A 21833-nucleotide genomic window follows, 5' to 3' on the forward strand; every position below is an offset into this window, starting at 1 on the left:
TCTGTAGACCAGGCTGGCCTCGAACTCAGAAATCCACCTTCCTCTGCCTCCCAAGTGCTGGGATTAAAGGCGTGCGCCATCACCGCCCGGCTTGTTTTATTTTCAAAGCGATAAGAGTAGGAAAGGTACTCTTAGAGGTAAGGGAGGTTTCGGTACTTTTACCAACTGGGGTTAAATACAGCCACTAATGCCTACTGTGGTCCTACAGGAGTGGGGAGGGTCTACCGAGCAAATGAATGTGGTTTACTTTGAAAGCCGGGTGTGGTGGCTCACGTCTGCAGTTCTAACACTTGGGAGCCCGAGATACCTGGTTAAGTCCCAGACTTGCGGCAGCTTGAGACCTCGGTCCTGACTCTAGCCCAACTAACCCACCCCAGCCACTCTTACAAGGAAGGATTTTACAATACTGTTTTGTGAGAAAGAGAAAAAATGCTGCTGCCACGGCAGCCGGCGTCTCAGGATCCTTTATTTCTCTGTTCTTCCACAACTGTCACACTGACAACCGGGAACAGCAACGACTGCGTTCTGCCCGTCCAAGCAGAAAACCGGCAACCTCGTTCCAAGTTCAGGGGCGCCCTGTGTGTCTGCGCACGCTCAGGAGCAGCTCCGGCCTTGCCAGGGGGTGGGGGGTGGGGGGTGGGGTGGAGCGCTGGCCACGTGGTCTTGGCGACGTCATCTCCGGGCGCCGAGGGTGACTGGACCTACGGTGGGCGCTCGGCGCTGCGGTTCGCTCGGGTTCGGAGGGCGGAAGTGCCCGCCGGGCTGTTTTCTGACCCGGGCGGCGGCACTCTGTGCGGCTGCGCGCGCCCTGGGACTTCTGCTCCTGCGCCTCTGCAGGACGGTGTGATCCCGGCAGACAGAACCCGACCGAGCGGCTTTCGCGCTGCGGGAAGCCGGAGCAGAGCCGGCGCGTCGGGTAGGGCTCCCGTGTGTCCCGGGCGCGGAAGTGTGTGGCGGGCGTGGGACCGGGCAGGGGCTGCGGGCGAGCGGCCGGTGTAAAGAGCGCACCCGGAGGGATGGCGGGGGAGGCGGTGCCGCTGGGCGGAGGTGGGGTTGGCGAGACACCGGCCCCGGAGCCCTTGGGCAGCCTAACTGTCCTTTTGGGTACTTAGTGTGTCAGTTCCTTACTAAGGTAGGAAATGGAGCATCGAGTCCGGAGCTCAAGTTAAGGACTTGCATTTTATTTAAATCGTAATTGTTTCGGTGCTTTTTGATTCTATCTAAACGCAGACTGTTTCTCTTTAATGCGGTTCTTTGAATCTCAGTTTAATAATAGTACTTAGTACTAACAAATGCATTTTTCTGATACTAGAACACTTTCGTTTATTTAGTTACTTCGTTGGCATTTTTCTCAAAGAATATAAACTTGAAGAACCTAAGAAACTGGGTGGCATGGAGGTTTTTCTCCCAAAGCATGTAGCGTTGTTTTTCCTGAGAAAGCATAGCATGTCTTCACTAGTCAGAACCCCAGGAGCAGTTGACTATCTAAAGCCTTCTAGAATTCACCTGATAAGTATCTTGGGTTCTTGATACCGAGTACTTGAGTCAGATGCAGATATTCTGACTTCATTAAAATTATTGTTTGAATTGAAATTTGAGAACAAGGACTTTGACTTCATGGTAGTTGTCGTGGCAGGTGAGAATGTTACACTAAGTTTAATTGTACTTTGAGCCCAGTTTTGAGGCCTGTACCTTTAATTCCAGCAGTGAAGGTGGGGTGAAGGAGGATCAGGAGGTTAAGGCCAGCCTTGGCTATTCAGTGAGTTTGCTGCCATCCTGGAGGGCATGGGACTCTTTCCAACACACAGACAACATCCTCCAAAGCCCAAAACAACCTAGCATTTTGGGCCCTGCATAGGATCCTGAGCAGCACAAAACCAAACTATAACCCGAAAACAAAACAAACCCCAACTGTGATGGCCCACATTTCTAATCCTTGTGCTAGAGAAGCTGAGGTAGGAAGGTTGCCTTGCGTTGGAGGCCAGCCTGTACTACAGGGCAAGACTCTGTCTCCAAAAAGAATACACACACACACACACAGAGCTTTAATCCCAGTAATCAGGATGCTAGCCTGGTCTGCATAGTGAGTTCTAGACTAGCCAGAGTGACACAGTGAGTACCTGTTTTTATATTTTGAGCGGATAAACCAAACAGCAGACCACACCAAGGTGTTTTCACGTGGGAGAGGTTTATTGTGCAGGAATGGGGAGGGCAGCGAAGTGGGTAGAAGGATAGAGAAGAGGAGAGAGAGAAAGAGGGGGGAGAGAAGAGAAGAGGAAGAGAGCCAGGAGGGGGTGATCCCCTAATTTATACAGAAAATGACATCACACCAGTGAGGGTGGAAACTGAGCCAAGTGGGTTGTGGGATTGAGGGTTGTCCTGGCAACGCAGGTCAAGGGTCACATGGTTAGGCTGGGGCTTGGAGTATCCTGGTGCTAACACTTGTCCTAGGGGGAAAAAGTATTTTCCAGGTGATAGAAATATCTAGAAAAAGGGTATGGAATCATACCTAGAAATATTTAGAAAAAGAGTAAGGGAATGAAATGGAATGGGTAGGGTTGGTGGTGTGCATGGGCGATCTTAGTGCTGTCCACACAAAAGGTAGTTGAGTGAAGCTAAGCTACGTGGAAAGGCCGTTGGGGCATACTAGCCTGTTCCAGGGGCAAAGACGGCTCAGAGATGAGACAAGGTCATTGTGGAACTTTGTAAAGACTTATTTTTTTTTTTCCATTTTAATCTTAAAGTGACCAGGTTTTGCCTGCATACCCATATGCCCATCATATTTATGCCTAGTGCCCATCAAGGAGTCCACTAGAATTAGAGGTACTGAAGGATGTGAACCACCAAGAGGGACTGGGAGTCAAACCCATGCACTCTGCAAGTGCAGCTGGAATTCTTTACCACTGAACCATCTATTTTACTTTTTGGGGGGTTTTTTGTTTTCTTGTTTGTTTGTTTTTTGAGACAGGATCTCACTCTGTGGCCCTCTATCAGACTGGACTTAAACTCATTGATATCTGCCTGCCTCTGCCTTCTGAGGGCTTGGATTAAAGGTTCAGATTCCTTCCTTCCACCCTTCCTTTTCTTTCCTCCCCAACTCACTCCTTTGTCTCATTGTCTCTCTATCTCTCTGTACAAGGTTTCTTTGTGTATCCCTGACTGTTCTGGAACTTGCTCTATAGACCAGGCTGGCATTGAACTCAGAGATCCACTTGCCTCTGCCTCCCAGAGCTGAGATTAAAAGTGTATACCACCATCACCTGGCTCTACATTTTTACTCTCTCTTTTACTGTTTTTTTTTTTTTTTTTTTCAAATTGGTTTCTCGAAACAAAGTTTCTCTGTGTAACAGCCCTGGATGTCATGGACCTTGCTTTGTTGACCAGGCTAGCCTTGATTGAACTTTCAGAGATTGTCTCAAGCAAGAAGGTAGATACACATAGTATACAAAAGTTATATTTTATTCCGCTGAGGGTCATTACACAATGTTCACATTCTAAATTCCTAACTATGGTCCTAAGCCTATCTTCACCAAAGCTGCTCACCTGTTCCACCTATCTTAGCTGAAGGTCTTGTCCAGTCTCTAACAGAAGTTTCTGATTGAACAGTCAGCATCCTGGGGGAGACTCTACAGCCACAGAGCAGATCACATTAGCAGCTCTCCAGAAGTACAGAGCAGAGCATTGCTCTTGGTCTCTGCTTATATACCATCTCATGGGCGTCATGGGGTTCTAGGACTGTGTCTGGTTATCTTTAGTAAGTGATGTAACTGAGTTCTTAGGTGTAATGTCTAAAAGGCTCTTTCTTTCTTTCTTTCTTTCTTTCTTTCTTTCTTTCTTTCTTTCTTTCTTTCTTTCTTTCTTTCTTTCTTNCCTCCCTCCCTCCCTCCCTTCTTTCTTTCTTTCTTTCTTTCTTTCTTTCTTTCTTTCTTTCTTTCTTTCTTTCTTTCTTTCTTTCTTTCTTTCTTTCTGTGCTCATTACAGGGATCTACTTGCCTCGGCCTCCCAGGTGCCTGGCTTCTAATTTTTATTTTTAATGAGATAAGTTTGAGTCAGGAGCAGATTGAGCTAAGTTGAGTTTTGCAATTATCTGATTGTCGTGTTGGCTGCAGAGGTGAAGGTCAGAGTGGCTTGGGTCTGGTGTGGTTGCTTCTAAACTGGAGTAGTCAGGTATGGAAGAATGTTAGGGATGATTGTAAGATGTGTGGGCAGAGCAACAGACTAATGGGGTTTCCTCTTCTCTAGTGGAGGAGGATGTGGCATTGGGAGAGAGGAAGACCCGAGGTCAGCCCCAGTTGTGCAGGTGTTAAACTTCCAAATGACAGGTCCAATGTGCAGGAAAACACTTGTGAGACAAGTTCTGGAGTCCAAGCTGAAGGTGAAAATGGAAGTTGGAACAAGTATGTTTTGTATTTAAAGTTGTTTGAAAGATGCCCTGAAGGGCATGTTTCCTTTAGATGGGAGGGAGGCACACAAAATACAGAGGGAACATAAAATCCTCTCCTCACTACCCCAGAGTAGAACCAATCAATAAATCCCTTGCTAAGATTGACTGAACCAATAGGTTTAAGAGGAACTAGAAATAGGGTCATGAGACAAGCAGGAAGAAAGGGAAGGAGATTGGGAAACTTTATGGGAAGGTCTGGGTAAGTGACATGGGAAAATAGGGGAATGGGTGGACTGGAGGAATGTAGAGGTACTAGACATTACCAAAGACCCATGTTTCAAGCTGTTGGCAAATTTAAGGAGAGACTAGGCACTGTGCATTTCTGGACAGCTTCCCATATACCTTGGAAAGGTTGCCAGCCTACTACATTCTGGGCCCAGTACTCATGTTAGCGTGCCTCAGTTGCTAAATTGCCTTCTGTTTAATCTCTTTACCTCCAGGCATGCCCTCAGTGCACAGCTCTGGGAGCCTCTGTCAAACCTCACAGGTTCTCCAGGGCGGCTCGAGTTGATATCCTCACTGCTTTTCCCATGAGCTTTCACGGGTTTGACAGTAAGGGGATTGCTTGCATTTCCTAGCATTTGCAACATGTCTCTTACTGTGTATTCCTTGTAGGTTTTCCCCACTGGAACAACCTTGTAATTTGAGAAGTAATTTCATTCTGTAGGAAAAGGAGATTGGGGCTTAGTGAAGTATCTGGGCTGGGGTCACACATGATACTGAAGCCTTTATAGCATTAACTCTCGAGTAATATTCCCAGGCAAGTTACTAAAATGTTGACACGTTTTGCTTCTGCGTGCTGACCTTTGGATATATGCAGTCCTGAATGTGGCTCATCACAGGTGTTTTCAGCTTTATGGTTGTGACTTTGTGATACAGTGCCAGGCACAGTTAGGAACTACTTGGGTTTTTTGAGTCTTTTTTGAAATAGGGTCTTGCCATGTAGCCCAGGCTGGTGTCTTACTCATTTGTGGGGTATCTTTAGCATTATCCTATTGCTGCAATAAAAAGCAACTTGGGGAGGAAAGGGTTTATTTCTGCTCTGTGCCCTGAAATCACAGTCCATCTTGAAGGAAAGTCAGAGCAGAAACCTGGGGTCAGGAACCTTGGAGGAGAGGCCGTGGAGGAATGGTGCTTACCTGCTTACTCCATTGCATGCTCAGCAATACCAGGCAGGCACATCTGCCCAGATGTGGCACAGCCTGCCCTTGGGGGAATGGGCCCTTCCACGTCAATTGTTAATCAAGAAAATGCCCTATAGACTTGCCTAAAGGACAGTCATACTTAAGACATTTTCTTTCTTTCTTTTTTCTTTTTTTGGTTTTTCGAGACAGGGTTTCTCTGTGTAGCCCTGGCTGTCCTGGAACTCACTCTGTAGACCAGACTGGCCTCGAACTCAGAAATTCGCCTGCCTCTGCCTCCCAAGTGCTGGGATTAAAGGCGTGCGCCACTACGCCCGGCGAGACATTTTCTAAATTAAGAGTTCTTCTCCAATATGCCTAGCTTTGTGCAAGTTGACAAAAAAAAAAAAACAGGCATAGTAGCCAGGGTTGACCTAATTCTAGTGATCTTTCTGTTCCAACTTCCAAAGAACTGGAATTAACTATATATCATTATTTCTGGCAAATAAAGTGATTTTCCTTCCCCTCTCTCCCTTTCTCTTCAGTGCTGGGAGTTGAACTTGAGGCCTCATATATACTAGATAAGCACTCTACCACTGAGCTGAACTCTATACTTGGATTTTGGAGTGCTACCTTCAAGCCTGATAGCCAGATGTGTTAAGATTCCCTTTGTTGTGTCTGGCAGCTGTAGTAGGCTGTGCAGATTCACAGGGATAAACAGCCTGCTCTACATTTACTGTGTTGCTCAGCTGTGATATGAGAAGGTTAGATATTAAATACACCTTTAACTTACGTTATTTTCCTTTTGGGTTTTTGAGATGGGATCTCACGTAGCCCAGGCTGGTCTTGAGCTTGGTAGATAGCCAAAGCCAGCTGTGACTTCTCAATCCTCCTACCTCTACTTCCTGAGCAGTGGGATTATGGGTATTTAGCACCTCACCTTGCTCCATTTATATTTTTAATTTAAATTATTTTCTGAGGGCACATAGTACTCACTGTAAGCTGGAGAGTGTGACTTTTTCTTTGACCTTTTGTTGCCATCCTTTAAGTACCACATGTATTTATTGTTTTATCTACTTATTTATTGTGTGGTTGTGTAGTGTGTGTGTGTGTGTGTGTGTGTGTGTGTGTGTTTGCCACATGTGAGTGTGTAGGGATTAGAGGTAGCTCTAGGGCTTGTTGAGGTGCTCTCCCTGAGGTACCCCTATCCTGATGCTGCCACTCTTGACTGGGCATCTGAACTCTCCCAGCAGGTACTTTACCACAGCCTTTCCTCAACCCCAAAGTTAGTATTTTAGAATTCTTTAAACACTACAGATCCAGTAATATTTAACTCCTCTCCTCCGTATAGAAGCTTCTGGAGAGCCAGAGGAAGTAGATTTGTTGGACAGGCAGAACCTTACACATGATCTTACCGTTTGCAGTGACTACATGAGCAAGACTTGTACAGAGCCAGCCAGCCCACATCCAGGATGGGGAGGGGAGGGCTTCATGCAGTTCCTGGAGCTGAGCAGCTGTGGCCGCTGGGAGAGGGAGAGTCCATTTTCTTCAGGGATAGGGCTGCTCATGTCTCAGTAGGTTGCCCTGTGCCCATATTCAGGTGAACTCTGAAAAGCTCTGGGAGAGAGTTGAGGGGGTGGGAGGCTGGAGGGTGATAGATTTGATCAGATGCGTGTCTGAAATTCTCAAATAAAATAAGTATTTAAGAAAAACTCTTAGAAGTAACCTTTAATTGACTATTTACCATGCATAAAGGGGTGTTTGGAGCTGGAGAGGGTGCCAGCAAACTGCAGTAGGATGGGAAGAAAGAGATCAGGAGACCAAGGGTGGCATCTGCTATTGACTCTGTTCTTCTGTAGCCGCAGGATTTTAGAAAGTCATTCAGCCGTTCCATCTCAGATTCATCATTTATATTATCAAATGAGAACATATAGGCCATGTATATCCAGTGTGAGATGGTATAAGCAATACAGTATTTCTAGAGATTTAAAACTGTTGTTTGAGGCTGAGCAGTGCATGCTTGTAATCCCAGCACTTAGGAGAGAAGCAGAAGGATCAGAAATTCAAGGCAAGCCTACGCTGCACAGTGAGTTTGAGTTGTTCCCCCCACCCCACCCTCTCTGGGCTACAAAAATCCTATTTCAACACCCCCTTCCCACATAGGTTCATCTGATTTTCTTTTAATCTCATTCTTTCACAAAATTTGGCAGGTTCATGTACTCTTTCTAAGGAAACTTAAAAGATCCAGATAATGTATTTGTGTACCTGCTATGTTCCAGATAGTGTTCCAGGTGTCAGAAGGAAAATGGTATGTGACATATAGTCCTTTCCCCACGGAAGTGCATTACTGTCTACTGAAGGTGACAGGTGTGCAGATAAACAACTTTAAACAAGCTTGTCAGTTGTGTAGAAGAGGAGAAATGGTGCATCCATGAAGGAGAGGAGTGAGCTACTCCATTCCTGCATAGAAGAAAGGCTTTTAGAGATGAGCACTGAATGATGTGCCAAGTTGGAAGGTAAAGCAGAGTGGGGCACACCAGCATATGCACAGGGTGGAAGGACACATCTAGACATGGGGATTACCCTTTCTACTATGTCCTGCTAATGACTAAGGATGGTTGGTTGGTTGGTTGGTTTTTTTGTTTTGTTTTGTTTTTGAGATAGGGTTTCTCTGTGTAGCCCTGGGTGTCCTGGAATTCATGCTATAGTCCAGGCTGGCTTCAGAGATCCATCTGCCTCTGGCTCCCAAGTGCTGAGATTAAAGGTGTGCACCACTGCTGCCCCAGCATGTCTAAGGTTTTAAACGTTTTCTGTATTCACCTAGTATATACCACCTACCTTGGCCTATCAAAGGATTAGAATTTATTGACTAAATTTAATGTTTTCTTTAAAACATTTTATTATCTTTTGTTAAGTGTATGTATGAGTACAGGAGCCCAGGGGCAGAGATATCGGGTCCCCTGGGGCTGGAGTTAGAGGTGGTTGTCAGACACCTGTTGTTGGTGCTGAGAACTGAACTCTAGCAGAGCATCGTGCTTAACTGCTCTCAACTGCTGAGCCATCTCTTTAGCTTGGCTATATTGAATATTTTAGCAGTGTGTTTGATGCATAGTCTTTAGAATTTACTTTCTGTATTGGCTGGGTCTGTGTCAACGTGTCACAAAGTAGAGTCATCATCGAGGAAGGAGCCTCAGTTAAGGAAATGCCTCCATGAGATCCAGCTGTAAGGCATTTTCTCAGTGACCTGTGGGGGAGGGGAGCAGCCTATCGTAGGTGGTGCCATCCCTGGACTGGTGGTCCTGAGTTCTCTAGGAAAGTAGGCTGAGCAGGCCACGGGGAACATGCCAGTAAGCAGCACACCTCCATGACTTCTGCATAAGCTCCTGCCTCTAGCTTCCTGCCATGTTTGAGTTCCTGTCCTGACTTCCTTTGATGATGAACTGTGATGTGGAAGTCTAAGCTGAATAAACCTTTTCCTCCTCAAATTACTTTTTGATCATGGTGTTTTGTCTCAGCAGTAGAAAGCCTAACTAAAACACTTTTCCTTTTTTGTTAAAATTCCTATTTTTCTTTATGTTTTTAATTATTATTAGTTCCTAAAGCATTTTGTGTGTGTGTGTGTTGGAGTTTGAACCCAGAACCTCATGAAGAATAATCAGGTGTTCTGCCACTCAGCCATATCCCTGGTCCCTCTGCCCCTCCCCACTTGCTTTTGAGGTATAGTTTGTTGATATAGCCCAGGTGGGCAGGGAACTTGTCTCCTCCCTGTTTCCTAGGTCCTGAAATTACAGTTTTATGCCATATAAATTAATTGCTTTGTTCATGGCTGATGTGGTAGTGCTGTTCTTCATTTTACAGTGAGGAAACAGACATGTTAACTAAGGGTCAGTAGAAAATGGCATCACCTATTTTGCTTAAAGAATATTTTTTTAGACCAGAGACATAAAATTCTTATAGGTGAACTTTTCTCTTTCTAATGATTAATAATAAATAATTCATAAAACAATGTATATATCTGCATGTGGGTATGTACACCTGTGTTCCAGTGTCAGTGGAAGTCAGAGGTATCAGATCTCTTGGAGCTAGAATTGCAGACAGTAGTGATCTGCCTGGTGATGTGCTGGGATTGAACCTAGGTCCTCTGGAGGATTGACAGTGGTCTTAACCACTGAACTATTCCACAGCCCCAAGATGAACAGTTATTAATATTGACTGCATAATTTGGAGTAATAAGTAGCCTTGCTTGCATTCCACTAATCTCTTAGGCAGTTTGGTTTACAAAATGTATGCCAACAATGCCATGCTCTGTTTAGCTGATCTGCCTTGGTTCAGTTGGCTTCTTTCCCTGAAGTCCAAATATATCAGTGGCCAGTGTGGCCAACAATGGGGGCTTCAAGGAGATTGAGAGTTGGAGTTCTGTCTGTGCTACAGTTTGAAACCCTGTCTCAAAAACTAAAAGTAAAAAGGAAGAGTTGCAAATAGGATGTAAGCCTCTAATTTATTTCTTGGTGTATGTAGCTACTATAGAATGTTCATAAACATGGCTGGATTACAGGATGTTAAAGCCCGTGCCTCCCTGGGTATGGTGGTGCCTGCCCAGAACACTCTGAATTCAAAGCCAGCCTGATCTAGAGTGAGTTCCAACGTAGCCAGGGCTACACAGTGAGGCCCTTTCTTTAAAAAACAAGCAAATGGACAAACAAAACAAAACACCATGCCTATAATTGAGTTTTGAGTTATTTTTTCATTCCTCAAAGTCTATCCTTGTATCTTCTTTAAGGAGGGACTCAGAAATTAGAGGAGAGAGTGTTGGCTTTTCTTTCCTCTGATACAAGAAGGAGAAGAGCAGAAGAGAATAACAGGAAAAGACCAACATGGTCAAGTGCCCTGAGCATCAGATAGGAAAAGAAGTCATATCCAGGCACGGTGTTTTGGTTTATGGTGATCATCTGTCTAGAAGAGTGTTTTGGACTCCTACCGATTGGGTCTTTACTTCTTAGGAAGGGAAAGAGCTTCCCCAATGTGGCCTTGGGCCTTTTTAGGTTACATTTATTGTCAGTTATTTTCTACCTTCATATTTTCAGAAAGTTGGTGACAATATTGATAGTGGCACGTGTGTGTGTGTGTGTGTGTGTGTGTGTGTGTGTGTGTGTATGAATGGATAGTAATGGGGATTGAACCCAAGTTCTAGAATTCAGTGATTATGAATTTAAGGGGAGACCATTCCATGTGCCATGAATTACTATTTATGTCTCATGACTTGACAATAAATGTGTTAAAGGAACTGTGACTACTTTCTCTATTTCTTTTTATTAGATATTTTATTTACATTTCAAATGTTACTCCCTTTCCTGGTTTCCCCTCCGAAAACCTCTTCTCCCATCCTGTGCCCCCTTCCCTCTGCTCACCAACCCACCCCGCTTGCCTGGCCCTGGCATTCCCCTATACTGGGGCATAGAGCCTTCACAGGACCAAGGGCCTCTCTTCCCATTGATGACCGACTAGTCCATCCTCTGCTACATATGCAGCTGGAGCCATGAGTCCCACCATGTGTACTCTTTGGTTGGTGGTTTAGTCCCTGGGAGCTCTGGGGGTACTGGTTAATTCATATTGTTGTTCCTCCTATGGGGCTGCAAACCCCTTCAACTCCTTGGGTCCTTTCTCTAGCTCCCTCATTGGGGACCCTGTGCTCAGTCCAATGGATAGCTGTGAACATCCATTTCTGTATTTGTCAGGCACTGGCAGAGCCTCTCAGGAGACAGCTATGTTAGGCTCCTGTCAGCAAGCACTTGTTGGCCCAGTATCTGGGTTTGGTGACTGTATATGGGATGGATCCCCAGGTGGGGCAGTCTCTGGATGGTCTTCCTTCAGTCTCTGCTCCACACTTTGTAACTTCTTCCATAGGTATTTTGTTCCCCCTTCTAAGAAGGATCGAAGTATCCACACTTTGGTCTTCCCTCTTCTTGAGTTTCATGTGGTTTCTGAATTGTATCTTGGGTATTCCAAGCTTCTGGGCTAATATCCACTTGTCAGTGAGTGCATATCATGTGTGTTCTTTTGTGACTCGGTTACCTCACTCAGGGTGATATCCTCCAGATCCATCCGTTTGCCTAAGAATTTCATAAATTCATTGTTTTTAATAGCTGAATAGTACTCCATTGTGTAAATGTACCACATTTTCTGTATCCGTTCCTCTGTTGAGGGACATCTGTGTTTTTTCCAGTGTCTGGCTATTATAAATAAGGATGATATGAACACAGTGGAGCATGTGTCCTTATTATATATTGGAGCATCTTCTGGGTATGTGCCCAGGAGGGTATTGCTGGGTCCTCAGGTAGTACTATGTCCAATTTTCTGAGAAATCACCAAACTGATTTCCAGAGCGGTTCTACCAGTTTGCAGTCTCACCTGCAATGGAGGAGTGTTCCTCTTTCTCCACATTCTTGCCAGGATCTGCTGTCACCTGAGTTTTTGATCTTAGCCATTCTGACCCATGTGAGGTGGAATCTCAAGGTTGTTTGGATTTGCATGTGATCATCTCATTAGATGCTGAGAAAGCATTTGACAAAATCCGACACCCCTTTATGATAAAAGTCTTGGAAAGATCAGAAATTCAAGGCCCATACCTAAACATATTAAACAGTAATATGTAGCAAACCAGTAGCCAACATCAAACTAGATGGAGAAAAACTTGAAGCAATCCCACTAAAATCAGAGACTAGACGAGGCAGCCCACTCTCTCTCTACCTACTCAATATAGTACTTAAATCTATTTGCCAGAGCAAATAGACAAAAAGAGATCAAAGGGATACAAATTGGAAAGGAAGAAGTCAAAATATCACTATTTGCAGATGATATGCTAGTATACTTAAGTGACCCCAGAAATTCCACCAGAGAGCTCCTAAACCTGACAGAGTTTCAGCAAAGTAGCTGGATATAAAATCAACTCAAACAAATAAGTGACCTTCCTCTACACAAAAGATAAACAGGCTGAGAAAGAAATAGGGAAACACCACCATTCACAGTAGTCACAAATAATATGAAATACATTGGTGTGACTCTAACTAAGCAAGTGAAAGATCTGTATAAGAACTTCAAGTCTCTGAAGAAAGAAATTGAAGATGGAAAGATCTCCCATGCTCATGGATTGGCAGGATTAATATGGTAAAAATGTCCATCTTGCAGAAAGCAATCTACAGATTCAATGCAATCCTCATCAAAATTCCAACTCAGTTCTACACAGAGTTAGAAAGAGCAATTTGCAAATTCATCTGGAATAACAAAAAAACCTAGGATAGCAAAAACTATTCTCAACAATAAAAGAACTTCTGGTGGAATCACCATCCCTGACCTCAAGCTGTACTACAGAGCAGTTGTGATAAAAACTGCATGGTATTGGTACAGTGACAGATATATCAGTGGAATAGAATTGAAGACCCAGAAATGAATGCACACAACTATGGTTACTTGATCTTTGACAAAGGAGCTAGAACCATCCAGGAGAAAAAAAAAGACAGCATTTTCAACAAATGGTGCTGGCTCAATTGGAAGTTAGCATGTAGAAGAATGAAAATTGATTCCATTCTCATCTCCTTGTACAAAGCTCAAGTCCAAGTGGATCAAGGACCTCCACATAAAACCAGATGCACTGAAAGTTGTAGAGAAAGTAGGGAAGAGCCTTAAACATATGGGCACAGGGGGAAAATTCCTGAACAAAACACCAGTGGCTTGTGCTGTAAGATCAAGAATCAACAAGTGGAACCTCATAAAACTGCAAAGCTTCTGTAAGGCAAAGGATATTGTCAATAAGACAAAAAGGCAACCAACAGATTAGGAAAAGATCTTTACCAATCCTACATCCGATAGAGGACTAATATCCAAATATACAAAGAACTCAAGAAGTTAGCCTCCAAAGAACCAAATAACCCTATTAAAAAATGGGGTACNGAGCTAAACAAAATTCTCAACTGAGGAATACCGAATGGCTGAGAAGCACCTAAAAAATGTTCAACATCCTGACGACTGTCTCTTGAGTAAGAGTTGGAGCTGCCAATTACTGCTTACTGCTCTATCTAGGCCACCACCTCTGCTAGGCAAGTTACTCTACTGCTGAGCTCTGTCTGAAAAGCTCTTTTTCTTTTTGCAACAGGGTTTCACTGTTTCCCATGCTGGCCTTGACTTGACTCTGTAGCCCAGGCCTTGAACTTAATGATCCTTCTGCCTCAGCCTGTTTGGTAGCTGTAATTACAGGCCTCCTTGAGGTCCTTGATAGTGACTTAAACATTTAAATTGCAAATCAAATGGTAGAGTACTTGCTTAGTATGTCTAAGACACTGGTTTTGACCCAATACTACCAAAAGTAAAGGAAACAAGAAAAAACTTTACTTCAAATGTGTTAGTTAAGGAAGTTTTTAGCTGTCTTCTTTTGAGCAAGAGTCATAGTTGACTGGATGTTTCAAGGTTCCCAAAACTACTTTATATCTTTCAATTTTGGATATGCATATTAGTGCGTCTTAGGTTTGTATTGTTGTGATAAAACATACTAAGCCCTTACCTCAAAACAAAATAAGCCCAATCAGGAAATATCCATAAGCTGACTATTTTTTCCAGTTAAAAACATTGAAAATTTATTTTAAACTTTATTATATTTTTAAAATTGAAAAAAAAAAAAAACCTACCCAAAGGCTATACAATTCAATGAGCTTCTATACTTTTTATAGAGAGTAGCCATTTGAAACAGAAGCTGTAGATCTTTACATCGGAAGTTATGTATTTCCTTCCTTCCTCATTTACTTATTTTTGTTTGTTTGTTTGTTTTGTTTTGTTTTGTTTTTGAAACAGAGTTTCTCGGTGTAGCCCTGGCTGTCATGGAACTCACTCTGTAGACCAGGCTGGCCTCCTCACAGAGATCCCCCTGCCTGTGCCTCCCAAGTGCTGGGATTAAAGTGTGCACCACCACCACCCATCCACATTGGATTTTATATTTCCACTGTTTTATGCACTTACCCACCACCAAAACCATTACCAACAACAAAAAAATCATGATAGAGTTCAAACTGGAAAACAGCTTGTATTTACTGCTTGCGTTCATTCCTTCTTCATCCCCAATGGAAGCTTTTCTTGTCCTCTTTCATATGTTACTGTATCTATGACTATATGTATTAACACACAGATGCATACATGTTAGATTCTGCATGTAAGGAAGAAATGTGTGTGTGTGTTTTTTTTCCTTCTGAGATTGTGCGACCTTGCTTAATAATATATATTCTAAGTCCGTCCATTTTCCTGCAAAATTTGTGATTTCATTTTTCTTTAGAGCTGAATGGTATTCCATATATATGTGTGTGTGTGTGTGTGTGTGTGTTGTGTTTGTGTATTTGTGTGTATATATACATATATATTTGTGCATATATACATATATAATTTTATATATACCAATTTTCCTTGTCCATTTGTCTGTTGGTGGGAATGAGGTTGATTTAGTTCCTTGCTCTAGTGAATAAAGCAATAATAAAGATGAGGGTAAAAACACTTCTATGCTAGGGTGTACCCAGAAATGAAGTAGGAGATCACATGATAATTCTATTCAAAAGTTTTTGAGAAATCTTCAAACTGAGTTTCATGACAGCTGCAGTATTTTGTGCCCCACTAATCGTGGTTGAGTTTCCTTTCTCTGTACATCCTCTCCAACATTTGTTGTCATGTCGATTGATGACTGATAGCCATTGGTGAGATGCTCTGAGAGTAATTTTAATCTGTGTTCCCTAGAGAGATGGCACTGACTGCTCTTTCAGAGGTCCTGAGTTCAATTCCCAGCAACCACATGGTGGCTCACAACCATCTGAAATGGGATCTGATGCTCTCTTCTGGTGTGTCTGAAGACAGCTACAAGTGTACTCAAATTGATTAACTAAATCAATCTGGAAAAAAAAAAACCACATTTTTTTTTAAGTTATTAGCCATTTGTGTTTCATTTTTTTGAACAGTGAATATTCAAGTTTATTTGCCCACTTGCTAACTGGCAGTATTATTTCCTTGGTGTTTAACTTCTGCAGTTCTTTGTGAGTTTGGATGTTAGCCCTTGTCTGAGTGTAGCTGGTAACCCCATTCTGCGGGCTGTCTGCAGCTGCTGTGTCCTCTGCAGTGCAGACTTCTCACTTCCCTGGGGCCCCACCTGCTGACACTTGAGGTCGGCTCCCGTGCTGTCATGTTCTGTTCAGAAAGTTCTTCCTATCCCAGGAGTTTAAAAGGTGTTTTCTTTCAGATTGTAGTGTTTCAAGTTTTAAATTAAGGTCCTTGGTGTATTTTGTATTGATTTTTATACAAGGTAAAAGGTAAGACTCATTTCATTCTGCTGCGGGTGCAGCTGCAGGAGGGCCAGCACTGTTTGCTGGAGAGGCTGTCTTTTCTCCAGTATGTTTTTGCCTCCTTTGTCAAAAATTAAGTGGATACATAGCTTTGCCATTTTATTTCTGGATCTTCTGTTCTCTTGGTCTTCTTGTGTGTTTTTATTCCTGCACCAGGCTGTCTTTATGACTATACCCTGTAGTATAACTTGAGATTCCTATGTGTGTGTGGATGGGGTATGTGTGTGTGTGTGTGCACATCTGCCATGCAGCCATGTGGAGATCAGGACAGCCAGGACAGCCAGTTTTCTCTTCCCACCATGTAGCTCTCAGTAGTCTAACTCAAGTCATTAGACTGCGCAGCAAGTACCTTTCCCCACCGAGACATCTCACCAGTCCATAACCACATACATTTATTCATTTTACTTATTTTAAATTTATTTTACTTGGATTTTTAATGTTTATTTGTTTCAGTGTATATCTGTGTGAATTTATGATGTTTGTGGGTACCCGAAGAAGCCAGAACTGGGAATTGGATATTCTGGGACTGGAATTACAGGTGCTTCTGAGGAATCTTGGCTGGGTGCTAGAAAGACCTCAGGTCTTCTGGAAGCTCTGGGCATTCTGAACTGCTGATCCATCTCTCCAACCTGGACATTTACTCTAAAGATCAGCTGTTAACCCAGTCAGGAAGTAATGAGGGGCTTCCTGTTTTCAGCAAGTTAATTTGAGTGATTTGTACATTCAGAAATTTTTCTTTTGAGTGTAGAATTTAAGCATGCTTGAATTTGAAGTCTCACTGTGGTACTGAATGAAATTTACATATGTATATCACTTGCTTAGAATACTTGTATATATTTAATAAAAGTTAAGGCACTGCTAAGTACCAGGGTCCTTATTCTGAGTTGACTAGTGGCCAGTAGTTTAACATAAGGCAGGTCTTTTCCCACCTAAGGCAGTTTGCTTATGTGTGGATGGCCAACAGCTTTAACCTGTGGATTAACTCATGGCAATCCCAAAGGATTTGTCCTGGGTAGGGAGAAAGGATGATAACAAGCTCCTTGGTGTACCTCGGTGTTAATAATTGATGTCCTGCTGGAGAGATGGCTTAGCCATCAGAATACTTGTTGCTTTTGCAACAAGTTCAGTTCCTAGCATCTGCATGGTGGCTCACAACCTTTTGTAACTCCTGTTCAGGGGGACCTGACACCCTGTTCTGGATCTTCAGGGCATCAGGAGTGCATGTATTGCCCACACATGAATGTAGATAAAACATTCATAAACATAAAATAATAACTCTAAAAAGAATTGTAAATTGATATCTACCTAGGCCCATAATTTTGGAGGGAACCATGCGATTATTTAGGATTTTTCGTTATACTAAATTATGAATTAACTGTCCAACACTGTCTTGGTTGTATATTGACCCTTAATACTGAGGTAGCACCTCCTTGGGTTGCTCCATGCATTATCAGCAGTGTGTATTTCATCATGGACACAGGTGGCATGGAGTGTGAGCATGGTAGACCCTGGGCTATCCCAGAGCTCATGCACATTGTCCTTAGACTTTGCTCATGTGCAGAGTGTGCGCGCTACCCTGTGGAGTAGGGAATGTTGTGAGTTGGAGAAGTATTTCACTGGGACTGAGGGTGTTAGTCACTGCACAGTGCGAGTAAGAGTTGGAGAAAAGCACTGTAAGTACTAGACTGGGGAGTCAGAGCACAGCGACTAGATATTTAGGGGTCGGGTCTTACTGAGGGCTACAGGACAGTAGTCGTAATCAGTATGACTGGAAATATTGGTGGGGCCAAGTTATGCGTCTGATGAAATTTAGAAAGGGGAATAGGCTTTTAATAAAGAGCTTTTTGTTGTTTATTTGTTTGCTTGCTTGTTTGTTTGGCAGGGGCTCATGTCACCCAGGCTGAACCCATGAGGCCTATAGGCTCGCACCACCATATGCTATCATCTGTAGATCAAAGCAAATATTCTTTTTATTTTTTTCAAGAGGAATGATAAGCGTGGTAGGAGAGGTTAAATACATTAGATGGGGCAAGTGTAATTATGTGAATAACCTTTGAAACTAGATTAAGATCATAAGGCAAGGCTCTCTTTTAGGTGAGTGATAAAGAGTCTACCGGGCTTGAAAAAGTAAGAAGTATGTGGTGTGATTTACTTTGTGTGCCTGGCCCTTTAAAGGATCCCCAGTCGCTAGTCACCTGGCCCTTTAAGAGAACTGCTTGACCCTATGGCCTTCAGTTTTGGTTGCCTCTAGAATTCTGAGATAGGAGAGGATATAAAGAGCCAGCAGAAGCTGAGAGAGGGGAGTGAGCAAGGGTCCAGGTGGCAGGAGAGTAGGGTCAGAGAAGACAGTTGGTTTAGGAAAGGACTGAGTAGGGCTGAGGAGAGAAGGCAGCCAGTGTAGAAAGGAGGCTGAGCAGAAGAGAATGGGGACCTGTTGAGCCAGCAGAGACTGAGCTGAGCCAGATACCATATTATTAGGAGACAGTAGAGAGACTAGCAGAGACAAGAGACAGTTGGTGACAGCTGAGTCAGGAGAAGCTGAGCTGAGCAGATAGGCTAGAACAGCTGCTATGGTTTGGAGAGGCTAGTACTGGGGAAAATGGGAGAAGGGACTGTATAAGCAGACTGGTGAGAGACTGAGGGAGGAATGGCTGGGGAAACTTTTGAATTGGCTGAGCTGGAAACTGGGAGGGGGGCTGGCCAGGAGTTAAGAAAACTGATTACAGGGGCTGGTGAGATGGCTCAGCGGTTAAGAGCACTGACTGCTCTTCCAAAGGTCCTGAGTTCAATTCCCAGCAACCACATGGCGGCTTACAACCATCCGTAATGAGATCTGACGCCCTCTTCTGGTGTGTCTGAAGACAGCTACAGTGTACTTACATATAATAAATAAATAAATAAAATAAATAAATCTTAAAAAAAAGAAAACTGATTACAGTTTGTAAGAAAGAAGGCATTAAAAGAAACATTTAAAAAACACACATTTTGCAGAAGTATAGTTTCTATTTTGATGTGGCTTATATTGCTTATTACTTGAATATGTAATTGACATCACATACACATGCATGAGATTGTGTTTTACCAAATAGCTCAATCTTGCTTCAGACTCTTGTCTCAGCCTCTCTAATGTAGAGATTCCTGGCTTTTACCTACCTATCTCCCCTCCTCCCTCTTCTTCTCCCTTTCCCTCCCCTCCCCTCCCCTCCCCTCCCCTCCCCTCCCCTCCCCTCTCCTCTCCTCTCCTCTTTCTGAGACAGGGTTTCACTGTATAGCTCCAACTGTTCTGGCACTCACTATGTAGACCTGGCTGGCCTCATACTTGGAGAAATCACCTGCCTCTGCCTCTGCCTCAGGTGCTGGGATTAAAGGTATACATCAGTGAGGCCTCCCCGCACCCCAGTCCGTCTTTTCTTTAAGTGAAGTTTTTTTGGTATTAATTTTTTGCCTATGAAATGTTTTCATTAATTCTTGGAAGGATCTGACTAATGCTATTTATTCTGTTTCCAGTTTGGCTTTGGTTGAAGGAAGAACTTAGCCTATATGTACTGCTTCATCCACTGGAAGAATGACAGATGACAAAGATGTGCTTCGAGATGTGTGGTTTGGACGAATTCCAACTTGCTTTACTCTCTATCAGGATGAGATAACTGAAAGAGAAGCAGAACCATACTATGTAAGTGTGCAAAGGGGACCTGTAACTTCGTCCATTATTTACAAATAAATAAAAGTTGTAGAACCTGGAGGCCATCACTTTGTGATATTTTCTCCATCCATCCTTCCTTCCTCTGTTTCTCTTTCTTTATTTTTCTTTTTTGTATTCTTCGCTCATATGATACATCCTGATGCAGACTCCCCTCTCTCCCCTCATCCTCGCCCGTCCCCCACCCCAGTCCCACTTTACATACTGTGGGCAGTTAGAAGAGGATGATTACTTGGCTGGTCATGTGCTTACCATGTAAGTGTGACAACCCGAATTAAGCTCCCCAGGACCCACTTGAAAACTGCCATGTGTCATAGCATGGGCTCTGGGGAGGCAGGGACAGGAGGGTATCTAGGGGCTAGCTGGCCAACCATCCCTGCCTTCAAACCAGTGAGCTCCAGATTTAGTGGTGCTCAGTAAGGTGAACAGTGGCTAGAGAGATGGCTAAGTGTTTAGAACCTGTCTGCACTTGCAGAGAACCCTGTTTGAGTTCTAAACACCCATGTGGCACCTCACAGCCATCTGTGACTTTGTGCTGCACATACATACATGAAGGCAAGACACTCATACACATGAACTCTTTAAAACAAGTAAGTTGAAGGGTGATGGAAGAAGACAGCTGACATTGATCTGTGTGGCTGCATGTATGTGCATGTATGTGCACATGCACCGTAAATGAATCAATAGAAACAAAAGAGGGCTTGAGAGGCAGCTAAGCAGAGAAGTACACATACTGCTCTTGGAGAGGACCTAGTGTCCCAGAATCCATTTTGGCAGCTTACAACCTCCTGTAAACTCTAGTTCTGCCCTTCAGAGGTACCTGTACATATACATAATTAAATAACAGCAATTCTTTAAGATAAATAAATCCCCTCTAATCATGCTACCCACAGTTCATACACACACACACACACACACACACACACACACACACACAATCACTTTAGACATACTGATATGCATTCTTTTTTGTGTGCATGTAGTCATCTATATTAGAGTGGGGTCAGGCTATCTCTACAATAGAGCACAGACTTAGAATGTCAGTACCTACCACACAGTACACCTGATAGTGGAATCATAAGCAATGTGCTGTGTTTTAATTGGAAGCTAGTTGTTTTTTTTTTATTTTTATTTACTTTATGTATATGGGTATTGTCTTAGTTAGGGTTTCCATTGCTGTGAAGAGACACCATGACCAAGGCAAGCCTTATAAAAAAACATTTCATTGGAGCTGGCTTACAGATTCAGAGGTTCAGTCCATTATCATCAAGGTGGGAGCATAGCAGCATCCAGGCAGGCATGGTGCAGGCAGAGCTGAGAGATCTATGTCTTCATCCAAAGGCTGCTAGTGGAAGACTGACTTCCAGGCAACTGGGGTGAGAGTCTTAAACCCACACCCACAGTGACACACCTATTCCAACCAGGCCACACCTCCAGATGGCACCACTCCCTGGTCCAAGAATATACAAACCATCACAGGTGTTTTCCCTCATTTAAGGATGCACAGGATTGCTGTACCTGAGCAAGTGACCCTCTGGAACTGGAGTTGTACACAGTTGGGATTGGTCATGTGGGCGATGGAAACTGAACCCAGGTTCTCTGCAAGAGCAGCCAGTGCTTTTAACCCAACATTGGATTTTTACATATTTAGATGATTTCAAGCAATTAATCCAAACAATTAGTCAAATATGTTTATTAATGGACTTATGAATACATGTACAGTAATAAAAACCTCTTCACATGGCTTAATGTTATTTATGACCTAATGTTAAATATGACCTAATGACTTGCTGTATGATCATAGCATGTTATGACCTGACATGTTTAATAGAACATTGGGGCGTGGGGTATAGTAGGGTGGTAGAATATTTTCTTAGCATTTAGAGGAGGCGCCCTGGGTTCAGTTCCCAGCCTCCAAATATCTAAAAGGAAAAAAAAAAAATGTGTATTTGTGTGTGTGTACAATCACTGTGGACTTACTGGTATGCATTCTTTTTTGTTTGTGTATAAACACACACACTGGTCTCTTGTACACCACAGAGACACCACACACACCACAGACATACACATCAAAGAACCACACTGCACCACACACACCACAGATACACATATACTATAGACACAGACCACAGACACCCCCCTACACACACAGACACACCACGATCACACTTATCAGACACAACCACACCACGCAAACCCAC

General features: G+C 43.4%; 1 protein-coding gene across 1 annotated transcript in view; it reads left to right on the forward strand.

Annotated features, from left to right (window-relative positions):
• Positions 1-702: 702 nt before the first annotated feature.
• The window catches only part of Atg5 (autophagy related 5), a 97894-nt gene continuing 76763 nt past the window's right edge, over positions 703-21833 (forward strand). Inside the window, exons 1-2 of the mRNA XM_021205048.2 lie at positions 703-916; positions 19440-19605. Coding sequence (XP_021060707.1) covers positions 19498-19605 — 108 coding nt within the window. The 5' untranslated portion in view covers positions 703-916; positions 19440-19497. The remainder of the gene's footprint in view (positions 917-19439; positions 19606-21833) is intronic.

Source organism: Mus pahari, chromosome 9 (assembly GCF_900095145.1).
Source record: "Mus pahari chromosome 9, PAHARI_EIJ_v1.1, whole genome shotgun sequence".
In the NCBI taxonomy this organism is placed as follows: Eukaryota; Metazoa; Chordata; class Mammalia; order Rodentia; family Muridae; genus Mus; species Mus pahari.